The sequence below is a fragment of the Caretta caretta genome, chromosome 3, assembly GCF_965140235.1.
Source record: "Caretta caretta isolate rCarCar2 chromosome 3, rCarCar1.hap1, whole genome shotgun sequence".
Taxonomy (NCBI): Eukaryota; Metazoa; Chordata; order Testudines; family Cheloniidae; genus Caretta; species Caretta caretta.
Window position 1 is genome coordinate 69,637,899 of NC_134208.1, and position 23,236 is coordinate 69,661,134.

The 23,236-nt window shown below is 41.6% G+C and overlaps 1 protein-coding gene across 2 annotated transcripts in view; it reads right to left on the reverse strand.

Annotated features, from left to right (window-relative positions):
- The window catches only part of GABRR2 (gamma-aminobutyric acid type A receptor subunit rho2), a 60,636-nt gene that overhangs the window by 6,483 nt on the left and 30,917 nt on the right, over window positions 1–23,236 (reverse strand). For both annotated transcript variants that reach the window (XM_048845030.2, XM_048845029.2), the window contains 5 exons: window positions 18,052–18,119; window positions 14,665–14,888; window positions 5,634–5,716; window positions 1,520–1,660; window positions 1,024–1,176 (listed from right to left, as the gene is read on the reverse strand). In XM_048845030.2, coding sequence (XP_048700987.1) covers window positions 1,024–1,176; window positions 1,520–1,660; window positions 5,634–5,716; window positions 14,665–14,888; window positions 18,052–18,119 — 669 coding nt within the window. The remainder of the gene's footprint in view (window positions 1–1,023; window positions 1,177–1,519; window positions 1,661–5,633; window positions 5,717–14,664; window positions 14,889–18,051; window positions 18,120–23,236) is intronic.

A 23,236-nucleotide genomic window follows, 5' to 3' on the forward strand; every position in this document is an offset into this window, starting at 1 on the left:
TTCACTGAGAGCATCAATTTGTTTTACACAGTTCACCAAACAGCAGTCAATGACCAAAGACTTTTGGTCACTGCTGAAGTGGACTTGACTGGAATCATTGTCTCAAAAGGTGAAAGCCATTTATGTTAAATCTTGTGTGTGAGTGTGGAAATGTCTTGCATGACATGATGTGACAGAAAAGTCATCATGTGCTCACCTTAGCTAAGGTAATTGAAAAGTTTTGAATGGCATCCACTGTATCCATAGTATACATTTTACAGTTAAGCAGGTACTCTGTGGTGATAAAAGTAAAATACTTTCCCTAATTTTCACCAGTTTGCAATAGCCGCTTAACAATTGAGTGCCAGAGCCAAAGAGCATTTGTGTGACTTTAATCAGGTCTTTCCAAACTAGTGAAGTTCTGTCACTTGAGCAGACTCTGCTGCTTTTTTCAGATGCTTGTTACAGTGTGTAGCTCTATAAGTATCACAAACTATGGGAATAACATGCTATTTTTACTCTGTATTTATAAGAAGTCATATGCACTCATATTCAGAGAGATACAGTAGACTTTTCATTACATCTCAGTCTCTCTCTGACCTAGACATTAATAACTGAGCACATCTGTTTCTTTTTTTGTTTTTTAAACAAAAGAAATTCCAACAGTCCTGAATTAGACAAAACTCTCATTTATTTTAAAGCCCATTTCAGGACTGCTAGGTTGGGTCTATAATTAGAAATCTTGATTCACTAGTTCACAAACACTGGAATCTCTTTTCTGTACTTCCATCTCTTTTTAAAATACAGTTCCATCTTCTGCCCTGATTTAAATTCAGATCTAGAAGATTTATCAATCACGAAGAATCAATTCAACAATGAAGAACATAAGACAAAGCACAGGCCTTAGACTACTTTAATTATCAGATAAAATACACATGTATTTTCCTAGCATATTTAACAAATGAAACAGAGAATTCCCCCTCCCCCTACTCTTCCTAATTCAAAGGTTTTGCCACACTCATGGTTGATGTTAATTGCCCTCACCTAGTGACACTCTAGCAGGTACAGCTCTGCGATCAATCCAGAAGGACACCCACGATAGCATGACCATTAGAGTGGCAGGGAAATAGGTTTGGAGCAAGAAGAAGAAGATGTGGCGGTGTAAAGTGAAATTTATGTATAGTCTATTGTACCATCCTGTTGGGAAGGGGAAAAAGTGTCATGAAGAGCATTTTAATGACACATACAGAGCTGCTACATCTTTCAGAAAATCATATATTTACTTTAGAAGAGTAGACAACCTATATATTGTGAATATATACAGGGTGGGGGGATTCTATATTCTTCAGATCGTTCACAGCACATAGACTATAATGATCTATAATCCCAAAGATGACAAGGGCAAAGGGAAAGAGACAAGGACTATTACTCAAGTACTTCTTACAAAAATTTCATTTAAAATTTCACCTGGCAAATGTTTGAAATTGAACTATAAATATATGGCAAAAGAATAATAAAACCATTTTAAGAAGAATGATACCAGTGCTACTGTAGAAAGCAAGTCTGGAAGTAGTATGAAACTTTTGTATCAAAAACTGAGACAAGGAAATCTTCTCATCGGTTTTCAGGGATTCATTCCCATTTTTCCAGTAAAGCATCAGATCTTCATCAGTGTAAGCATCTTCAGAAAAAAAGAAAAGAAAAAAAGACACAATGTGACTTGGCTTTAGGATATTTCACGTAAACAGTCAGTATTAAAAGTTACTATGTTACTATGTTACTAAGTTACTATGGATAAGGAACATATTAGTGAGATTCACAAATGATTCTAAGGCCACAGTCCTGCTTGGTGCAAGGGTCCATGTTTCATGGACTCTGGTGCAGGATCAGGCTCTGAATTAGGGAATATCACAAATACTAGTGAGGACAGACTAATAATGCAAAAGGTACTAAGGAGGTTGGAAGTATGGGTGGAAAATAACATTGAATTGTGTTTGGAAAAAATGCAGATGAATGTATCTGCAGAAAATAACCTGAAACACAGATACATCTTTGGAATGCAGTAATGCCAAATAAATAGGGTTTTTAATGGACAGTAGATTAAATAAGGATCTTGCCCTATGATGTAATGTAGCAGCACAAAAAGCCAAACAAAAGACATCACATCATGGTCCATGTCCGCCTTTATACAGCACTGGTGTATAACTAGAATGGTACATTTCTGATCACCACACTACCAGAAAAATGTAGACGAATTAGTGAAGATTCAGAGACGAACACCAGAATTGATTAAGGGGCTGAAAAGATGGGTTTATGAGGAAAGTTTATAGGAAGTAATTATGATTAATCTGGCCAAATTTAGGGGGAAAATGAGAGACAGCCATCTAAAATCTTATTTGAAAGATGTAATTGAAGGTGAGAGGTATCACCATAGGTAACAAGTCAACAAATATTTGAAGGGTATAAACACAAAAGAGAGAGAGGAATTATTTAGTGCGATATATGAGCATAATGAGGGAAGAAAGGGATGAAATTTAGCAAAGGAAAATTGAGGCTAAATATCTGGAGAAACATCAGAACAATTAGGTAACTGGTCTTGGGAGACTGATGAATAATCTCCTGAGGATAGCAGTGGAAACACTGTTGTTTAAGACATTTAGGGCTGGATTTACAAAAAGGATTCAGGCACTTAATTGCCACTTTAGGTGCCTCGATCCCAGAATCAGGCCCCAGTGGGATTCACAAATTCAACTAAAATTGCTCAGTGCCTAAATTTTTCCAGTAAAAGTTCCTTCAACACTTATGTTTCTGCCTTTGCACATGTGCGCTGCAGCCCCACGCCAGATGTCCAGATGCCTCAGCCCCAGAGCGACGCATGAATCTAGAGAAGACAGGCTTTCCTTTGCCTAACTTTCTCAGACTTACCCAATGAGGCCCATATAGACAGGCTTACACAAAACACCGAAGGAGGAGAAAGAGGATTTCCCTCATAACTTTTTAGTTCAACGGTAGGGTGACCAGACATCCTGTTTTTAAAGGGACAGTCCCGTAATTTAAGCCCTCCTGCAGGTGTCCTGACTTTTTCTTAAAAACAGGCAAATTGTCCTGTATTTTCTATCCCTCCTCCCCACATCAGTACTGACAGGTCCTGCTGCTGGCCAGATCCCTGCTCATCAGCCACCCTCCCACCAATGGTGAGTGGGGGGGAGGGGGTCCAGTGGCCGACGATGGGGGTGGGTGTGCAAGGCGGGTGGCAGGGCAAAGCTGCAGCACGCAGGGCCAGCTGATCCATCAGCACAGCCCTCGCTGTATGCCGGCTCTCGGCCAACAGGGCCCTGCCCCCATCCCATCCCATTTCCAGCTGGCACTGGCTGTGCGCTGAGAGTTGCGGTGGCTGATGAGTGCGGACAGACACCAGGCAACAGCCAGTTACATGTCACCCCTGTTTCCCACACATCAGCCCTTTACGTGCTCCCCCTCTCACTGTCGTCTTCCTGCTTTGTCCCTTTGCCCCCCTGGAACCCCATTGCTCCTCCATATCCCCATCAGTGGGACGTGTCCCACTCCCAGAGCTGTGCGGAAATTAAGCTTCTGGTCAGAGCACTCAGCTCAGCAGCAGCCTGGCCAGCAGGCTCCCTCCCTTCCCCACTGCCTCTGGCTGGGCTGGGGTCCTGGGAAAGCCCAAGACCCTCCGGCTCAGGGTGCTCGCCAGGAGGAGGCGAGCTCTCCATATGCCAAAGCCCCACCCAGCGCTGGCATGGGGAAGCCTCTCTGCCCCTCAGCTAAACTCTGGAGTGGTGGGTGGGGGGAGAGGGGAGAAGCAATTTCCCGCTTGTTCATGGCCCAAACCTGCAGGCTCCACAGCAGCCTCCAGGGCAGGGGCTTAGCACCCTCTTCACACATCCCCGACCCCAGCCCTGGGTCTTGCCCCCAGAGAGTGTGGGGCTGCTCTGTCCCCTAGGCACCCTCCCCTGCTGAGCCACCTCTCTGGCCAGTTCGCTGAAGCCCCTGCAGTCAGGTTCCCTGGGCCCTGGTGCACAATGCATCCTTAGGGCTCAACCCCTTCCTGCCCGCACTGTAGCCGGTGGGGACAGGAGGCAGCTGGGTTATGTCATTGGCCAGCAGCAGCCTCGAAGTGTTAGCTGCCTTTCAACACTGTGCAGGCAGGAAGGGACAAGCTGCTTCCAGCCATGAGAGGGTGAGAGAAGAAGAGATTAGCTCTGCAAAGACAGGGGCCAGGTCATCCCTTTCCCCCATCCCCTCTGCGTCTGGAAGCAGCTTCTGTCCCTTCCCTCCCACACAAGGCCAAAAGGCTGCTGCTGGCCACATTCTGGTGTGAACCCTGGCAGAAACTGGGGTGGGGGGTGAGTATGTGACCCTGCATGCCGCAACCCCACACACCTGTTGCCTTGGGAAGACGCAGCACCATGTGCCAGGAGAGGCGGGTCCATCCCAGGGGCCCAGCCAGGCATGGAGGGCAGAGAGCGCTGGGCAGGGAGGGTCAGGTTGGTCGGTCGATCACCCCCCGTGTGAGAGAGGTGAACGGGAGTGTGTGTGTGCGTGACCTCTCCCTTGTGAACCCTAAAGCCTTAAAGATAAGAATGTAAATAAAAAGAATCCAACTACGCAGTATTTCTTTTTAACGGGCACTCAGTCAACTTGAACGTTTGTACTGCATAGTTCTGTTGGATTGCTGTTGAACTCGCTTGAATATGAGTAATTTCATCAGGTGTCCTTCATTCAGCAGAGGAAAATATGGTCACCCTATCCAGGGGATAGGGCACGCACCTGGAATGTGGAAGTTCCCTGGTTCAAGTCCCCCCTCCACCTGAGGAAGCGACAGGATTTGAACAGGGATCTGTCATCACCTCTAAGGTGAACGCTCTAAGCACTGGGCTATGGGATATTTTGATGTGGGGTTCCCTCAGTCTCACCTGTTGCACTCTGGAGGGACTGGATCTTGTGTCTCCCACCTCTAGAGATGAGTGCTCTATCCACCAGTGAATAAGGAGCCTATGTGCCTAACCCAGGTTTGTAAATCCCAGTGATTTTCTAGGTACCTAAAAGTTTCTTTGTGAATCCAGCACTTAAGCATGAAGGCAACTTCATGCCCCTGGTGAGTCCCATTAAGTTGAACTGAATTACCCAAGTTGAACTCAGTGGGACTGCTCATGTACTTTAGTACTTGCAGGCTCCGGCCTATCATTTGTAAAGCACGTTAGAGTCTTTGGGGATGAAAGGTACATAAATTGAAAAGAGTAGCAATTGTCCTCCATGATGGTTTCAAACATCATCTCCCAAACAGAGCCAACCATCACAACAGGAATTCTGAGTTTTCCCTCCAAGCCAGTATGTCGTAATAGTCACCAGCCCATGGAGTAGGACCCAAGTTTGACTTTCGTTGTTTTTAATTTGTGTCATCTACTACAAACGCTCTCTCTCTCTCTCTCTCACACACACACACGCTCCCTCCCTTCACAAATAAGGACCTGATCCAAAGCCCATTGACTCAGTGGAAAGACACTCATTGACTTCAACAGGTATTGACTCAGGGTCTAAAATATTATTTTTCTTTATTCTGAAGTATGTATAACCTACCAATGTGTACAGTCAGCTAAGGGGGACTTGCAGCTAAGAACATCTATACAACTTACAGCTTTCCAGCTCCAGAGAACAAGTCTGTGAGTCCAGGGGAAATCGACTGAAGTCCATGTTGCACATCGCTGTCACTGTGATCCTAGAAATCCAAACAGGAAAGGTTACTTCCTAAAAGAGATGCTGTATTCCAGAAAAGGTAGTGGAAATGTGTCACAGGGCATGGAAAATATAAATTTTAAATATATAAAAATCATTTCCCAGCTTTAAAAACAGAAACTATGCATAATGTATTCACATAAAAGAACTAAGAAACTTCCTAATCAGTACAGAGGCCCTGCCCTTCAAATGTAGACATGGTTGGATGTGCGCAGGCCATGTGAAGGCTTACACCACATCTGCATGCTTATGATTTCCATAGTTGGTGTGGGGCAGTTTGGCTCCCAGTCCAGTTAGAGTAGCTTTCAGGGACTGTCGTAATAGACTGGGGCCCCTGAACACTACTGCAACTCAAACAGCAAACAATAATAATATTTTTAGTGTATTTGAGTGTTGTGGCAGGGTCGGCCCAGATGGCTACAGGAGAGTGATAGAAGGCAGCTATATTAGCCCCAGATTAAGCAAGTCTCTTTTCCCTGGTTAAGGTAACAGGGGCGGTTCCAGAACAATCAGGAACTTGCTGGAACCAATTAAGGCAGGCAGGCTAATTAGGACATCTGGAGCCAATTAAGCAGCTGCTAGAATCAATTAAGACAGGCAGGCTAATCAGGGCAAGTGGTTTAAAAAGGACCTCACTTCAGTCAGTGAGGGGTGTGCAAGGAGCTGAGAGTGAGAGGGTGTGCTGCTGGAGGTCTGAGGAGTACAAATGCTATCTCGCATCAGGAGGAAGGTCCTGTGGTGAGGATAAAGAAGGTGTTGGGAGGAGGCCATGGGGAAGTAGCCCAGGGAGTTGTAGCTGTCACACAGCTGTTACAAGAAACACAGTAGACAGCTGTGATCCACAGGGCCCTGGGCTGGAACCCAGAGTAGAGGGCTGGCCCAGGTTCCCCCTCCCCCCTGTTGGATATAGAGGAGTTGACCTGGACTGTGGGTCCCACCAGAGGGAAAGGTCCCTGGCCTGTCCCCTGACTCACTAAGTGGATCAGCAGAGACTGCGGGGATTGTTCTCCTTCCTTTTCCCCATGCTGGCCAGCGATGAGGTTAGCTGAGTGAACGGCAGGTTTGAGCCACTAGCAAAAGTGGCCAAACTGAGGGCTGCTGTGAACCTCTGAGGCGAGCAAATCTGCCCATAAGCGCAGGACCCACCAAGGCAGAGGAGGAACTTTGTCACAGTGTGTTTTATTGAATCTCTGTCTTATATTAAATTGGTTTCTTATTTAAAAAATATTTCACTGGCTTCCAGAGTATGATGCTTCCTTTATGTCCAGCAAGGTTCAAGCTTCCTGTTCTTCCCTTATTTTGCTTTCACTCTATCTCAGTCACCACAACAAAGCTGCCTGAGTTCCACATACATAAATCAGCAACATAAGCATGAAAGGCCCCTCCATCTATGTACTATTAGGGGAAAGCTGCTTTTCTTAGTGCTGGATCAATCTTGTTTAAACTGTGAGAGCTGATTATTATTGGTGGAGTGGGAGGCAGCTATTTTTCCAGTCGTAAGATTTGCCTCTGTTAAATTCACATCTGAGCTCAGGATCTGAAACAATCCCGGCTTGAGTTTATAAATCTGAATCTAATCAGCCCTATTATGTAATAAATTTACCAGGGAACCAAGAGGTTTTTTCTAATGAACTGATTTGAAGTGAGGCCCTAGATTCAGTAGGGACAGTCCAGATGTGAGTGATCACTTTAAAGTTTATAGCCCTGTTTATGCTGCCTCTTACTACTTCTCTGGTTCATTTCAAATGTTGACAAAGAACCTTTCTGCTGATCAAGGGATTATGGGCCAAATTCTGCCTCGACGTACACACTGATCACCCCAATGAAGTAACTGGAGTTTTATGGTTTATAAATCAGAGCAGAACTTAGCCAAAGCAGATTTTTGGAGCTCAGACTTCGGTCATCACAGCTATCATGGTAACAATTTCTCATAAGAACGGCCATACTGGGTCAGACCAAAGGTCCATCAAGCCCAGTATCCTGTCCTCTGACAGTAACCAATGGCAGATGCCCCAAAGGGAATGAACAGACAGGTTATCATCAAGTGATGCATGCCCTGTCACCCAATCCCAGCTTCTGGCAAACAGAGGCTAGGAACACCATTCCTGCCCATCCTGGTGAATAGCCATTGATAGACCTATCTTCCATGAATCTATCTAGCTCCTTTTGAACCCTGTTATAGTATTGGCCTTCACAACACCCTCTGGCAAGAAGTTCCAGAGGTTGATAGTGTGTTGTGTGAAAAAATACTTTCTGGTGTTTGTTTTAAACCTGATACCTATTAATTGCATTTGGTGGCTCCTTGTTCTTGTATTATGAGAAGGAGTAAATAACATTTCCTTATTTACTTTCTCTATACCACTCATGATTTTATAGACTTCTATCATATCCCCCCTCAGTCACCTCTTTTCCAAGATGAAAAGTCCCAGTCTTCTTAATCTCTCCTCATACGAAAGCTAATTCTGTACCCCTAATCATTTTTGTTGCCTTTTTCTGAACCTTTTCCAATTCCAATATATCTTTTTTTGAGATGGGGCGACCACATCTGCACGCAGTATTCAAGATGTGGGCGTGCCATGGATTTATATAGAGGCAATATGATATTTTCTGTCTTATTATCTACCCCTTTCTTGATGATTTCCAACATTTTTGTTTGCTTTTTGGACTGCCACTGCACATTGAGTGGATGATTTCAGAGAACTATCCACAATGACTCCAAGATCTCTTTCTTGAGTGGTAACAGCTAATTTAGACCCCATCATTGTATATGTATAGTTAGGTTATGTTTTCCAATGTGCATTACTTTGCATTTATCAACATTAAATTTCATCTGCCATTTTGTTGCCCAGTCACCCAGTTTTGTGAGATCCTTTTGTAGCTCTTCACAGTCTGCCTGGGACTTAACTATCTTGAGTAGTTTTGTATCATCTGCAAATTTTTCCACCTCAGTGTTTACCCCATTTTCCAGATTGTTTATGAATATATTAAATAGGACTGGGCCCAGGTACAGATCCCTGAGGGACACCACTATTTACCTCTCTCCATTCTGAAAACTGTTCTCTACAGTGTTGTCCATCATAGTTAAATACTGTATAACTTTGTATCATTACAATATGCCTTTTTCCTTCCTAATACATGTAGTTATTAACAATTCCTTAGTCAGAGACAGCACAGAAACTCAACCTGTCAATAAGAGATCCCCTCAATTAATGTACATTATAGACCAAATGGTCTTGAATTTATAAGTCCCTAATGTGATTTTGTGAATCCTGCTTATGTGCATACTGTCGGAAGACCACAAGGAAAGTATATTCATACTGCCAAGATGCATATTTACTTGATCTTAACGTTGTGATGATATTGTGAAGCAAATTAAAACAATGTGCCCAGTTTTTTTATCTGCTGTATGTTGAAATTGATAAGCAATAGTTCCTAAGAAATATAATTCTTTTATTAAAACAAATGTGCATTGCACATGTCATTCCCTTTTCCTGGTCTACTCTCTCTCTCTCACTTACGTACTTATATGGCCCCTATTGCCTGAGTATCTGAGCATCTCATGAGTTTTATTATATTTATCTTCCCCAACACCCTTGTGAGGTAGGGAAGTGCTATTAACTCCATCTCCAAGCGGTGCTTCTCTGCCTCTGCCTCCAAGCATTTCTCCTCTTTCCTCTCCTCTGCTTCCAACTCCAAGCGTTTTAAGGCTATCTATCTGTCATGTTCTTTTTGTCTCTCTTCAGCTTCAAATTTAGCTAATTCTAGTTTCTGTTGGACCTTGTTTGTTGACATCCTAGCTTCTGCTTGCCTAGCTTACCCAAGAACTAAAAAGAAAAAAAAATCCTGCTTGTGAATTTCCTGGCTGTAGCTAACACCTTTGTTTAAAAAAAACCCCTAACACCTTTTCCTCCAGGCAAAGAAAGAGAAAAGAAAAAAAACCTCCAGCTGTTCTCAGCTCCTGCTTTCCCCAAGCAGCTAAAAGAAGAGAAAAGAATTCCTAAGGTTTGTGCTTCTGATTCAAAATTATCTCTGGTTCCAAATGATCCCAGCGCTCTGCCACCATGTCAGGGTTCCTTCCCCACTCTCAACTTTGGGGTACAGGTGTGGGGACCCGCATGCAAGACCCCCTAAGCTTATTTTTTCCAGCTTAGGTTAAACTTTCCCAAAGCACAAAGTCCACCTTGTCCTTGAACAGTATGCTGTCACCACCAAGTGATTTAGACAAAGAATCAGGGAAAGTTCCACTTGGAGTTCCTGTTTCCACAAAATATCCCCCTAAGCCCTAACACGCCCTTTCCTGGGGAGGCTTGAGAATAATATCCTAACTAATTGGTACAAAGTGAACACAGACCCAAATCCTTGGATCTTTGGACACTGAAAAAAAAATCAATCCATTCTTAAAAGAAGAATTTTATTTAAAAAAAAAAAGAAAAGGTAAAAATCCCCTCCTTAAAATCAGGTTGGAAGATAACTTTACAGGGTAACAAAAGATGCACAAAACACAGAGGAACCCCTTCTAGACTTAGTTTCAAAGATACAACAAAACACGGATAAACCTCCCTCCAGCAAAGGGAGAATTTACAAGTTGAGAAAACAAAGATAAACTAATACGCCTTGCCTGGCTGTACTAACAACTTCTGTAATATAAGAGACTGGTTCAGAATGGTTTGGAGGACATGGATTGATGTCCCAAGAGCAAACGAACACAGAAACAAAGAACCCAAAACAAAGCCTCCCACCCCCCAATGTGAAAGTATCTTTTGTCCCCATTGGTTCCTTTGTTCAGGTGCCAACCAGATTATTTGAGCTTCTTAACCCCTTACAGGTAAGGAGGAATTTTAGGCTACCCTTATGGTTAAGACAGCCCCCATTGCCCAAGAATCTGAGCATCTCATGAGTTTTATTGTATTTATCTTCCCCAACACTCTTGTGAGGTAAGGAAGTGCTATTATGCTCATTTTACAGATCAGGAATAGAGAAACTAAGGCCCAGATTCACAAAGGTACTTAGGAGCCTAAACCAGATTTAGGCACCTAACTCCCATTTGTAGAGTTCACTACAATCCACAAAACTCCTTTCTGGCTGCCACCTAACCCTTTAGGTGCCTAAATTCACTCAGTGCCTAAAGTTTCATTATAAAAGTTCCCCAGTTTCTGCCTCTGGGCATGCATATTGCTGCTTCACTCTAGCTACACAGATGTCTATCTCCCCTCTAAGCCCTAGAGTGATCCATAAACCAGGGGAAGGTAGGTGGAGGAGTACCTAACTCACCCATGGGGACCAATTCAGTAGGTCTGCTCTGAACCTGCCTGCTGGACTGGGTCCCATTCAAAATCCTCATGGTAGTGAGAATAGTGAGATTACAAGTTTGGCTGATGAAGTTAATAGTGTTGGTGTAATATATTTAGACTTCTGTAAGAATTTGGCTTAGTACCACATGACATTTTGATTAAAAAACTAGAATAATACAAAATTAAAATGGCACACATTAAGTGGATTAAAAACTGGCTAACTGATAGGTCTCGATCTAACTATAAACAGCATAATCGAGCAGGTGTGTTTCCAGGGGGGTCCTGTGGGGATCGGTTCGGGGCTCTATGCTATTTAACATTTATAACAATAATGATCTGGAAGAAAACTTAAAATCATCATTGATAAAGTTTGCAGACAATGCAAAAACTGGGTAACTAGTAAATGATGAAGAGGACAGGTCACTGATTCAGAACAATCTGGACCACTTGGTAAATTGGGAGCAAGCAAACAATATGCATTTTAATATGGCTAAATATAAACATATATATCTAGAAACAAAGAATGTAGGCGATAGTCACACAATGGGAGACTCTATCCTGGGAAGCAGTGACTCTGAAAAAGATTTGGGGGATATGACAGATAAACAGCTGAACATGATTTCCCAGTGTGACACGTATGGCCCAAGAGCTTATGTGATCCTGGGGACGCTTCATAAACAGGGGAATCTCAAGTAGGAGGAGAGAGATTATTTTACCTCTGTATTGGCTACTGGTGGACCACTGTTGGAATATTGTGTTCAGTTCTGGTGCCCACAATTCAAGAAGGATGATAATAAATTAGAGATGGCTCATAGAAGAGCCATGAGAATGATTAAAGGATTAGAAAACATGCCCTGTAGTGATAAATTCAAGGAGGTCAATCTATTTAGCTTAATGAAGAGAAGGTTAAGGGTTGAATTGTTTAGTCTACAAGTATCTACATGGGGGGCGGGAAATATTTAGTAATGAGCTCTTCCATGCTGCAGAAGAAGGTCTAACACTATCCTGTGGCTGCAAGTGGAACCTAGACAAATTCAGACTAGAAATAAGGTGTATATTTTTAACCGCGAGAGTAATTAACCATTAGAATAATTTAAAATGGTTGTGGTGGATTCTCCATCAATGACAATTTTAAAATCAAGATTGGATGTTTTTCTAAAAGCTCTGCTCTCGGAATTATTTGGGGAAAGTTCTATGGCCTGTGTTATATAGGAGGTCAGACTAGATGATCACAGTGGTACCTTCTGGCCTTGGAATCTATGAATCTGTAAATTTGGTGCTTCTTTTTGCTAACCAGGAGGATACACTGTATCTATATACATTTATTTAAGCTATGATATCGCTTAATTTACATTTATTCAGATTCTTAACCTTTACCATTTTTGTGTTAGAAAATGGTTAACAATGCAGTTCTTGTATATTAGATGACGATTCATTTTTATATGTGATTTGTGTCAAGTTCTTTGAATAGAAATTCAAATTAAATTTAAAATGCTCGAAAATAGCATTTTAAATGTTTTTTTATTTGTTAAATAAAACTACCTTAACTATCCTGGATCCATAAGAAAAATACAGTAAGTTTACTAAAAACGTGTTTTGCATTTAAAACCAACTGATTTATTAAACAAAGGAAGTAGTTAGTGAATTGGACTGATTGTTTCTGGTCACCAAGTCAGGTGAGATTTTAGAACTAGTAGATCTCATTCTCTCCCATCTAGTTTTTATTAATAGATCTGAAGAGGCAAAACAAGGTTTCCGGGTTTTTTTCAATTCCCACTGGTTTTTTAACTTTTAATTAACTAGTCAGCGAACTGAACTAGTTGAATAAACTGAAATTAAAAAAAACATTCTCCCTGCAACTGCAGAAAAGGCTACTTGCTGTCAAAAGCTGGATTAGCACTTCAACAAATTCTGGTTTCAGGTGCTTCACCTGACTTCCAACAGGTGAAGTGGGTTGACTTTATTTAAATGTTGCAAGCAAACATATACTCCTTAAATTATTAATTTCTATTTAATTTAAATGATTTCAATAGATTATTTTAACTTTCAGCCTTAACATAAGTAGTCCTAATTTTGAATTTAATTTTAAATAGGTGTATTTTTTAAAAAAACCTGTTTTTAATTTACATTTAAAAAACAATCTCACGTAATCAGTCCCCTCTATTCGACATTGGTGAGGCCTCATCTGGAGTACTGTGTCCAGTTTTGAGCCCCACACTACAAGAAGGATGTGGAAAAATTGAAAAACGTCCAGCGGAGGGCAACAAAAATGATTAGGGGGCTGGAACACATGATTTATGAGGAGAGGCTGAGGGAACTGGGATTGTTTAGTCTACAGAAGAGAAGAATGAGGGGGGATTTGATAGCTGCTTTTAACTATCTGAAAGGGGGTTCCAAAGAGGATGGATCTAGACTGTTCTCAGTGGTAGCTGATGACAGAACGAGGAGTAATGGTCTCAAGTTGCAGTGTGGGAGGTTTAGGTTGGATATTAAGAAAAACTTTTTCACTAGGAGGGTGGTGAAACACTGGAATGCGTTACCTAGGGAGGTGGTGGAATCTCCTTACTTAGATATTTTTAAGGTCAGGCTTGACAAAGCCCTGGTTGGGATGTTTTAGTTGGGGATTGGTCCTGCTTTGAGCAGGGGGTTGGACTAGATGACCTCCTGAGGTCCCTTCCAACCCTGATATTCTATGATTCTATGCACTACTGAGGTGTTCCCTCAGAATTCTTTCAGCCAGTAATCTGTCTGAGAAGCAGCTACTAAGGTACATCTTTTAGCAGCCACTTCAGCCTCAATTAACTTTGGTTAAAGCTTGATAGTGATGTTCAACCTATCCCAGAAAATAAAGAGAATGTCTGTTTTTCTAGCAAATATGAAGCAAAAATGGACAGTTCTGGAGGTCACAATCTAGTGTACTGCAGAGCCTAATTTAAAGCACATATTGGCTGAAGAACAAACACTTCTGATGCACTAAGCTATTCTCTAACCATTGATGGTTAGGAGGCTACTTGCCTATGGTAAGAAAAAAACTTGGTTTTCAAGCCATTTAGCTTGCTAAATTAGGTGTTAGTTTGCGTATTATCTTTTATTTTCTTTATAACCCATTCTGACTTTATGCCCCATTACTTGCAGTCACTTAAAATCTATCTTTCTGTAGTTAATAAACTTGCTTATTGTTTTATCTAAACCCATGTGTGTTTGGATTGAAGTGTCATGGAACCTCCACTTGAGATGATAAGGTTTCTGCTTATCATTTTCCATTGATGAAATGACTGACTTTTTATAGGAGCTTGCATTGTCCAGTAGAGAGCTGGGCAGTACAAGATGCACATTTCTGGGGGCAGGGTCTGGGACTGGGAAGTCACTGGTGTCACCCTGTAATGTAATTCAGCTGGGAGTGATTCTGCATGCTAGAGACTATGTGAAAGCAGGACCAGGAGTGGTTGCTCTCACAGCAAAGCAGTATAAAAGGCACCCCAGGTTGGAGATATGAAGGGACGCAGCTGTCCAACAATCCAGATTATAGCCTGAGGAATGTCGCAAGGGCAATTCCTATCTTCAGCAAAACTGACTCAGAATAGAGTTGGGCAAACAATAAATGGCTGTTCACAGACAGTAAGCTAGATTGTGTGGTTACCTCATACTATATAGCACATGACCATCTGGGAACACTCGCAACATGATGTTGTCAGTGGTTGTGTCATGAATGAATGATCTTTTGGAGTGCACAAAGAAGACATCTGGAACCCAAATCTTCTTCACCAGCCTGCCATCAAACGTCATGCTCTTGTTAGTGAAGCTAGGAAATGAGAGGCGTTCATCCTTCCAGTAGTGCCTTAAGTACAGTGTCATAGTAAAGTCCTGCACCAGAAGAAAAGAGAACCATGAAAGAATGTGTCACAATGATGCCTTCCAAACATTAGAAAGGAAATCATCTATTGCTATACTAATATGTCTCATACAGATTGAATCTCTTCTCTGCTAAGCATGGTTTTCTTCCTCAGGCTAATTCCACAGAACAGTTTCCCGTAGACATGAAGCATTCTGGGAAAGTTCCACAGCCCAAACATTTTTTGTGTCCTACATTACAAACACCCTAACAGAGTAACATGCAGATATCAATGCATTCCCGCCAAGTACTACAGGACAGTAATACAATGTTAATACAATTTGTAGCAGGTGTTCCTTAGAAGCTATTAGTCTATAGGACACATTGAAATTCAACCTTCAAAGGAAAATACATATCACTATATCAGTACAGGCTTTTTGAATTCTGACAGAATGTTAGTTAAAGGATAATCATATACCCAGTCTGCTTGAAAAAATAAAATCTTGTTCAAATTAGCTAAGGTATGAGTCTGAGCACTGAGCAACGTATCCTAGAGAAAGAATCATATTATTCCCAACAACAGTAGAGTGATGGGACTGTTATCCCTATTCTAGAAGTATATAAATAAAAATTCACTTTAAACCTGGAAAACACCTACAGCAGCATAAAGAAAAATATCTGTTTCTGCCATTGATCCCAACCTGTCAGCTGCATCTTCCTAAACTAAATAACCCCTTCATACTTAGAGATTAAAATGTAATTATTTTTATGTTCCCCATTAAGCAATTTGCTACAAAAGTAGTTTCAAAAGCCCTGCCTGCCTGGGCTCGAGGAAGAGCAGCTCACATACAGTTCCCGCCCCCAGTGGTGCAGCAGTAGTTAAAAAACCTTACTAAGAGCATGTTTGAAAGGACTCGTTTTTACACACACAATATTGAGATGGTGTGGTCACTGGCTGATGTCATCTTGGTCTCTTTTCCCACAAAGCAGTCAGATATTCACAGACGCAGTAGTAGCTTACAGTTGATGGATTAAAGGTATCTGATTTAACGGACCAAGATCTAATCTGGTTGAGCAACCCCTATGGTCCTTTGGCACTACTAGAGCCAGTCTAATCGATTGCAGCTTCTTACTTACTAGCTGGGAGACAAGGAGGTGCCATCTGCAACTGTCAGAAGCAAAATGATTAATTTAGGGCTGCAGATTTAAAGGTTGGACTACCAGGATAGCACGCTAAGAAAGGTTCTTATTAAAAGGCTAAACCCATGCTGGCCAGGGGCCCTATTCTCCTGCTACAGGATGCAAGGATACAATTTCAGTGGGAATAACTCATATCCTATGGTTGAAGAACAAAGCCCCAGGCAGTCAGAGAGATGTAACTCAAGGGAAAAGGGAGCAGAATTCACAGCTTTCTGAGGGGCAAGGATCTAGGTCAGTGACCCCCAAATTTTTTATCTCGTACCCTCTTCCGCCCAGAGCTAGGGCTGGGAGTGGGGACCCGACTCTGGAAGTGGGAGACATGGATAGGGGTAAGGGGGACACAGCTGGGGCCAGGAGTGGAGCCTAGGCCAGGGGCTAAGGCTGGCAGCTGGGGCAGCAGCTGGGGTCGAGGCCAGGAGCAGAGCTGGGTGGTGCTCCCTCCCTGGCCTGGGCCCAGCCATACCCCCTGAATGTTCCTCTGTGCTGCCCCCAGGGGGGCACGCCCCACAGTTTGGGGACCTTTGATCTAGGTAAAGCCTGAGGTTTCCTGGGTAAAGACTAGCGTGTTATTTAATGAGCTACCTAGGGCTTAGTTTTGCTATATTATCTTGAAACATCAGAGATCTGGTTCCCTTGCACTGGTTGCTTTCTGTGGATTTTCCACCACATTGTCACTCACATCCCATAGAAAATCCCTGCTTTCAATATCAATGCTCACAAGCCAAGTTCTTATAATGAGGATCCAACTGTGGCTTGATAAAATCCAATCAATCTTTCAATTCTTATTGCTAGAGGAAATTATAATTTGTTTTGTATCAGATAGGATACAAAGCAAGCTGTCCTCAGCAGTATGTTTAACACTGTAACTACAACCTAAAGGGAAAAATTCTAGCTTTAGGTCTGATCCTCAGTTTTTCAAACGGGAAAACGGCTTGTTTTCTCATTTGATGATATGCTCCCTTGTATAGCAAAGTCAGAACGACGGTGGCACAAAAGGACTACAGGACAGTAATATTAACTGTTTGTATTAAAGACAAAAATACTGTGGAGTTTAGGTATTAAGCTAAAACCCTGTCCTTAGCCCTGCAGATTATGCCTAGATACCACACTCCATGATATGTAAGAGGAACAGTGAGGAAGGGGATGAAGGGAAAGTGGAAAAGAGAAGATTCCCTCTTTTTTTTCTCCTCCTTTTCCCATTTCATTTCTTTTTCTCTCCAGTCTTTTTGCTCCATCTTTCTCCAGCACAAAGCAGGAGACTGAGAGAATAGCTCTCTCACATATACCTTTTACTGCCAGTAGCACTTATTTGTTGAGATTTGGATCCATATTTCTTTCCTTTCTAAAAAACACAATAACAATAAATTACAACTGAATTTAGTGCTGTTGCTAAACTCTGGAGTAGCAGCACTGATGACTGAAATCTGGTTATCCATCACAAATTCAGCACAGATAGAAGCAGAGTCCATTCTGAATTGGAGGGACTGCCTATACAGATGAGAAGGTAGGAAGCAGCTTGTTTTGATTTATTATACTAATTCGTTCTTCTAATGTTCCCCTCAGATCCATACATTTGAGAATAGATTTTCTGTTTCCATAATAAATTTAAAAATAAGTAAGGCTTTGATGATCCTCACAAAAGTTTTTATAGCTACCTGAACCCAAGTGACCTGAATTCTGCTATGGGGTACAATGAAATGACCACAGTAGGCAACTGTTCATATTCCTGACTCCTGCATATCCACCAAGATCATGCTCATCTTCTTTTCAAGGTCTCTGTTCCCTTGGAATTTTAATCATCTTTATCTGAAGTCCTCACGATGACTCTTTGAACAGAGTCAATCTTTATTAAGATGTTAATTCTGATTATGGGCCTTTCAAAATTGCTAAAAGTTGTTTTTAACTGCATTTGCCTTCATCTGACAGCTAAACTGAAATCCATATAGGGACTTATCCTGACTAGGAATAATCAAGGCTTAAAATAGTGTTACATACCATATCAACCTCAGAAATACTATCCAAGCTTTCAACCTGTACATCTACTCCAACAGGAATGGCAGGACCTGTGGTAGAATGAGATTTAGACATTTAAATACCATCCCTTTTATATCATCTGACTTTAGTTACCTTTATAAAATAGCGTTCAAAACATTTTGGGGCTGATGATGTAATTTGTGGTTCCTTGAAGAGAAAGCCACAATAATAATCCCAATATCTTTTTTCCTCTTTCCATGTCTCCAGCACTGACACTACCTATGTATGGCTCATCCATAGCCGGGGTGAAGCATTTTGGAAAGGAGCCAGCCCATTATAAATCTTAGTTCTTTATGAAGAAATCCCAAGGAAGATACAGGAAAATAAGAGGAAGAAACCACAATCCTTGCGATTTCACTTTGCTGATAACAAAAGGAATGGGGGGAAAAAAACCCTCACAATGTGACAAGCTCCATTCATCTTGTGTGAATTTTTGAGAGCGCTGTCATTTTTTAATAGATTTTTCTTTCTCCTCTTCTCTCATTCCTTTGTCCGTTGTGGATAATCTCTCCTCTCCCTCCTTTTTCCAGTCTCTCCTAAACGGAATTTGAACTCAAAGAAGTTCAATCTGAATCAAACTTTCAAACATTCAGTATTCAGGTGTGCTTGAAGTTAGGCAAAAAGTCCTCACCTGTCCCTAATTTGAAGTTGCTATCATTATGCAGTTGCGTTAGTTGTGCTTTAAAGAATTTTATGTTGTGACAAAGCCATATCTTGTAAGCGGTTCCAGGCAAGGACCATGACACCTCCGTGTTTGTATAGCACCTAGCTCAATGGGGGAAGGTTGGGGGGAGGGGGAAGTAGGGTCCTGATCCTGATCTATAAGTGCTACTTTTATATCAATATTAAATAAGAATATAACGACACCATCATGAAAACTAATTCCAGTAGCAAGCACTTTAAATAACATACATTTAACAAGACAGCTAGAAAACCTCTGTTCTGATAATGCACTAGGGCTTTTAGCTTGCAAGATATCATCTACCCTACTGCCATTTCTGCTGTGGCACATGGACTCCCAACATCTGTTGGAGGCGGGGGGGGGGTGTCACACGTTGGATAAAACCTTATATCCATTTATGTTGTAGAAAAGGGGAGTTCACACAGAGCAGCAGGTGCTTCGGTAGGATAAGTCAGCACAGTGTCAGTAGAGCATGAATCCAGGCTGATTACCTGCAATGATAGTGCCAGTTCTTTGACACCTCCCACTGAGGTACAATACAGTGCAAGGGCAAGGTGAAAGGAGCACTAGCCAGTGACATAGCTGACCTGTTCCATTTATATTGCTGCAGCCTTCTGCATTCACACAGGTTTTCAGTGGCCATGCTGTTCCGGAGAAGCATAGCAACAGTCTCAGAAATATTTGCCTGACTGAGTTACTGAATGTGCTAATAAGGATTCCACCTTGGGACAAAAACACGTGAGGTGGAATTTCAAGTATGTATTTTGGGCTTGATCGTGAAAGGTGTGGAGCAGTCTGACCACAACCAGCAACATACTTCAACATGTGCTTACCTCTAAGCATGAGAGCGGGCCCATTGAAGCAGAAGGTATTCTGCCCGGCCTACTGTGTTACGCGGTTGCAGGTGGAACCGTGTAGTTATGGATCCATTAGCCACACTTGCCACTCACACCCCTTCCCCACAACTTGCCTTCATAGATTCATAGATACTAAGGTCAGAAGGGACCATTATGATTATCTCGTCCGACCTCCTGCACAAGGCAGGCCTTCCTCAAACACTTTTCGTGATGCCACAGAGGACCCCCTACAAATGAAAGCTGCATGGGGTGAGGAATGCACTGCACAAGCTCCCAACAGAATCCCAGCTTGAAGCTATACTGGTTTTCATAGAATCATAGGACTGGAAGGAATCTCGAGAGGTCTAGTCCAGTCCCCCGTATGTATGGCAGGACTAAGTATTATCTAGACCATCCCTGACAGGTGTTCGTCTAATCCGCTCTTAAAAATCTCCAATGGTGGAGATTGCACCACCTCCTTAGGCAATTTATTCCAGTGCTTAACCACCCTGACAGTTTTTCCTAATGTCCAACCTAAACCACCCTTGCTGCAATTTAAGCTCATTGCTTTTTGTCCTATCCTCAGAGGTTAACAAGAACAATTTTTCTCCCTCCTCCTTGTAACGACCTTTTATGTACTTGAAAATTGTTATCATGTCCCCCCTCAGTCTTCTTGTCTCCAGACTAAACAAACCCAGTTTTTTCAATCTTCCCTTATAGGTCATGTTTTCTAGACCTTTAATCATTTTTGTTGCTCTTCGCTGGACTTTCTCCAATTTCTCCACATCTTTCCTGAAATGTGGCACCCAGAACTGGACACAATACTCCAGTTGAGGCCTAATCAGCATCGAGTAGAGTGGAAGGATTACTTCTTGTGTCTTGCTTACAACACTCCTGCTAATACATTCCAGAATGATGTTTGCATTAGGTATTGTATTTCCCTAGTTTGTTTATGAGAAGGTCATGTGAGACAGTATCAAAAGTCTTACTAAAGTCAAGATATACCACATTCCCCCATTCACAAGGCTTGATACCCTGTCCAAGAAAGCTATTAAGTTGGTTTGACACCATTTGTTCTTGACAAATCCAGGGTGACTGTTACTTATCACCACCTACTTTTGTTGCCTTATGGGCCCTGGTGATGGGGCAAGGGAGGATTTGGGCTTTATGAAAAGGGAGTCATTAAAGGTGGAAGGGCATGGCACAGATTTTATTTATACTTGAAGGTTTAAATGTGCGTACAAATGAATAGAAGCAATGTAAGTACCTAATGTCATTGGAACTAAGCAACTACGCAAGCCCAGTTCAGTTAGGTGTGGTGGTGAGGAGCCAAGAAGCCCCGAAAGCCCCAGTTCCCAAACTCCCAGTCTCCCTAGCTCACCTGGCAGGCTGCCACAGAGCCAGGAAGCCTGACAAGGGGGGAACTGGAAATTTTTTAAAATTCTGTTTTGGTTCTTCCAACATGATTTGTTTTTTAAATTTCCCTCTCATGGGAAATGTTGTAGATCTGGTTTTTGACTCTGATTTGCAATGAATTTTTTTTTTCCTGAATGACAACTTTTCCACAGGAGGGAAATTCCAGTTCCTGCACAGCTGCAGTGATAAAAGCTCTGCATGTGTGAGGGAGAACCCATTCTTGTATAAGAAACGGAGACAGTGACTGTGCAACTCAAGCATTTATTTTTGTATCAGAATCACTCCAGAATTCAAAATGCACTCAGACTGAGTATAACTTTAATACCTGACAAATCCCTGCCTAGCACAACGGGTGGTGAGTAGTTCATTTCCTTTGAAAACAAATGAGAAAAACTTCCCAGATTATAAATCTGCCTATATTAAACTTTAAAAGAAGACAGACATGAGAAGATTAGTGAATAGACTGTTCTCTAGGTCAGTGACTCTCAAGCTGTGATCTGTAGACACTTGGTGGTCCATGCAGAGCTGGCTGCGTTTTATTGAAGACAGATAAGAACACCGTTTTTTTCCCCTAATGTTACAAGTGAGAGATTGCTTTAGTGGCTACCAGGATGTTAAGGTGAATGGGAGGTGAGGCAGCCCACAAAATCTAAAGTGCAAGTGGAGTTGTCTACAAGAAAATTCCTCTGTTGAGATGGGGCCCTCACTATGAGTACACGTACACTGGGAAAACTTGTACATGTTTTTCTGCCCCATTCTAGGTTCACTGGTGGTAGTGATAGTGGAAGCTGTAGAACAGGTGAGTGGCAAGTAATGTTTCCATTGTTGCCACCATTGATGGAGCTGAAAAATGAATTTTCCTAATGTAGACAAGGCTTGAGAAAATGTTTAAGAACCCTTCCTCTAGGTCTACTTGTTTAATTAGTGTGAGCCTTGTTCATCCTTGAAAAAACAGGACTAGTTGGTGAGTAACAAATCAAATAAGTGCATGCCACATAAAATAATCCCTACATCTGCTGCTGATCCAACTGTAGCATTTGTCCACACACCAACCACTACATTTACTGTGGGCTGGGAAGGAATTCATGAGCAGGAGCAAACATGACACAATCACATCATTTTCTTTTCAGATCTTTTTTCACTGTTTTCCTTTTTTAAGCTCTACTTCTTTGTCATGTATTTTCCTTTGGTTTCCTTCACACTCTCTGAGGTGCTGCTTAAGGCTGTTAAATTTATAGTTTGCTCCATGTGATAGGAACATGTGTCCACAAGAAATTAGTCAATCTCGTTAACCATCAACTCATTTCACATATTCTGTCATAGTGAAATGTTGTAAAGTTCTGGTTTTGGTAAACTGTAATGGGGACTTAATTTTATTTTAAGTGCAAGTACTTTATAAATCAGCAGGTTTTAGTATTTTAGTGTTTATTCAGCCTCTTCAATTGACTAGCTGTGGAGTCTAATAAGGTGAAATCAGTCAATTAATTTGTATCATACATGTGGCATTTTAATACATTGATTTCCCATTTGAAGTTGTTTATATCGGTTTAAACCTTGGACACATCCACACCTTATTCAACTCTGTGATTATTTAGACTATCAAGTGACCTAAAATTATTAGCCATGTTACTATTTAAAAATGTCAAATATTAAGACAAATATCTTTATGACATTGTAAAGGAATGTTCTACTCAGTTAATTCCAGATCTCTTTAATAAGGTAGACTTTCAAGTAGTTAACATCATGTTTCTGTTTATAACAAGGTCATTTTTGACTTGCAGTAAAATCAGTGGGGCAGAAACACAATTGTGGTAATAGCCATTATATAAAATTAATGTCCATTAAAAAGTCTTCTTTGCTCAAATATGTAGGGATGCTATACTGTGGGCCATGGTATGAATGAATAATAATAGTCTTTTTATTAATTCCCTTGATATCTTTGGCTAGACGGCATACATTCACTATAACAATATTCATTTAGTTGACCCTATGATATGTCTCTCCAGCCTGTTTGTTAGAAAAGATCACTGCTCTGAGTATGACAGTAAGGGAGGTTTTTTAAATTAATTCATTTTCTTATACACAGCTTTATGCTGAACCTTATGTGAGCAGAATAACAAAGTGCCATAGGGATTTAGATCTGACATAGAAGCAGGCATAATAATATTACATTAGATGACATAGCAGAAGGAGGGATTATATAATATTAAAC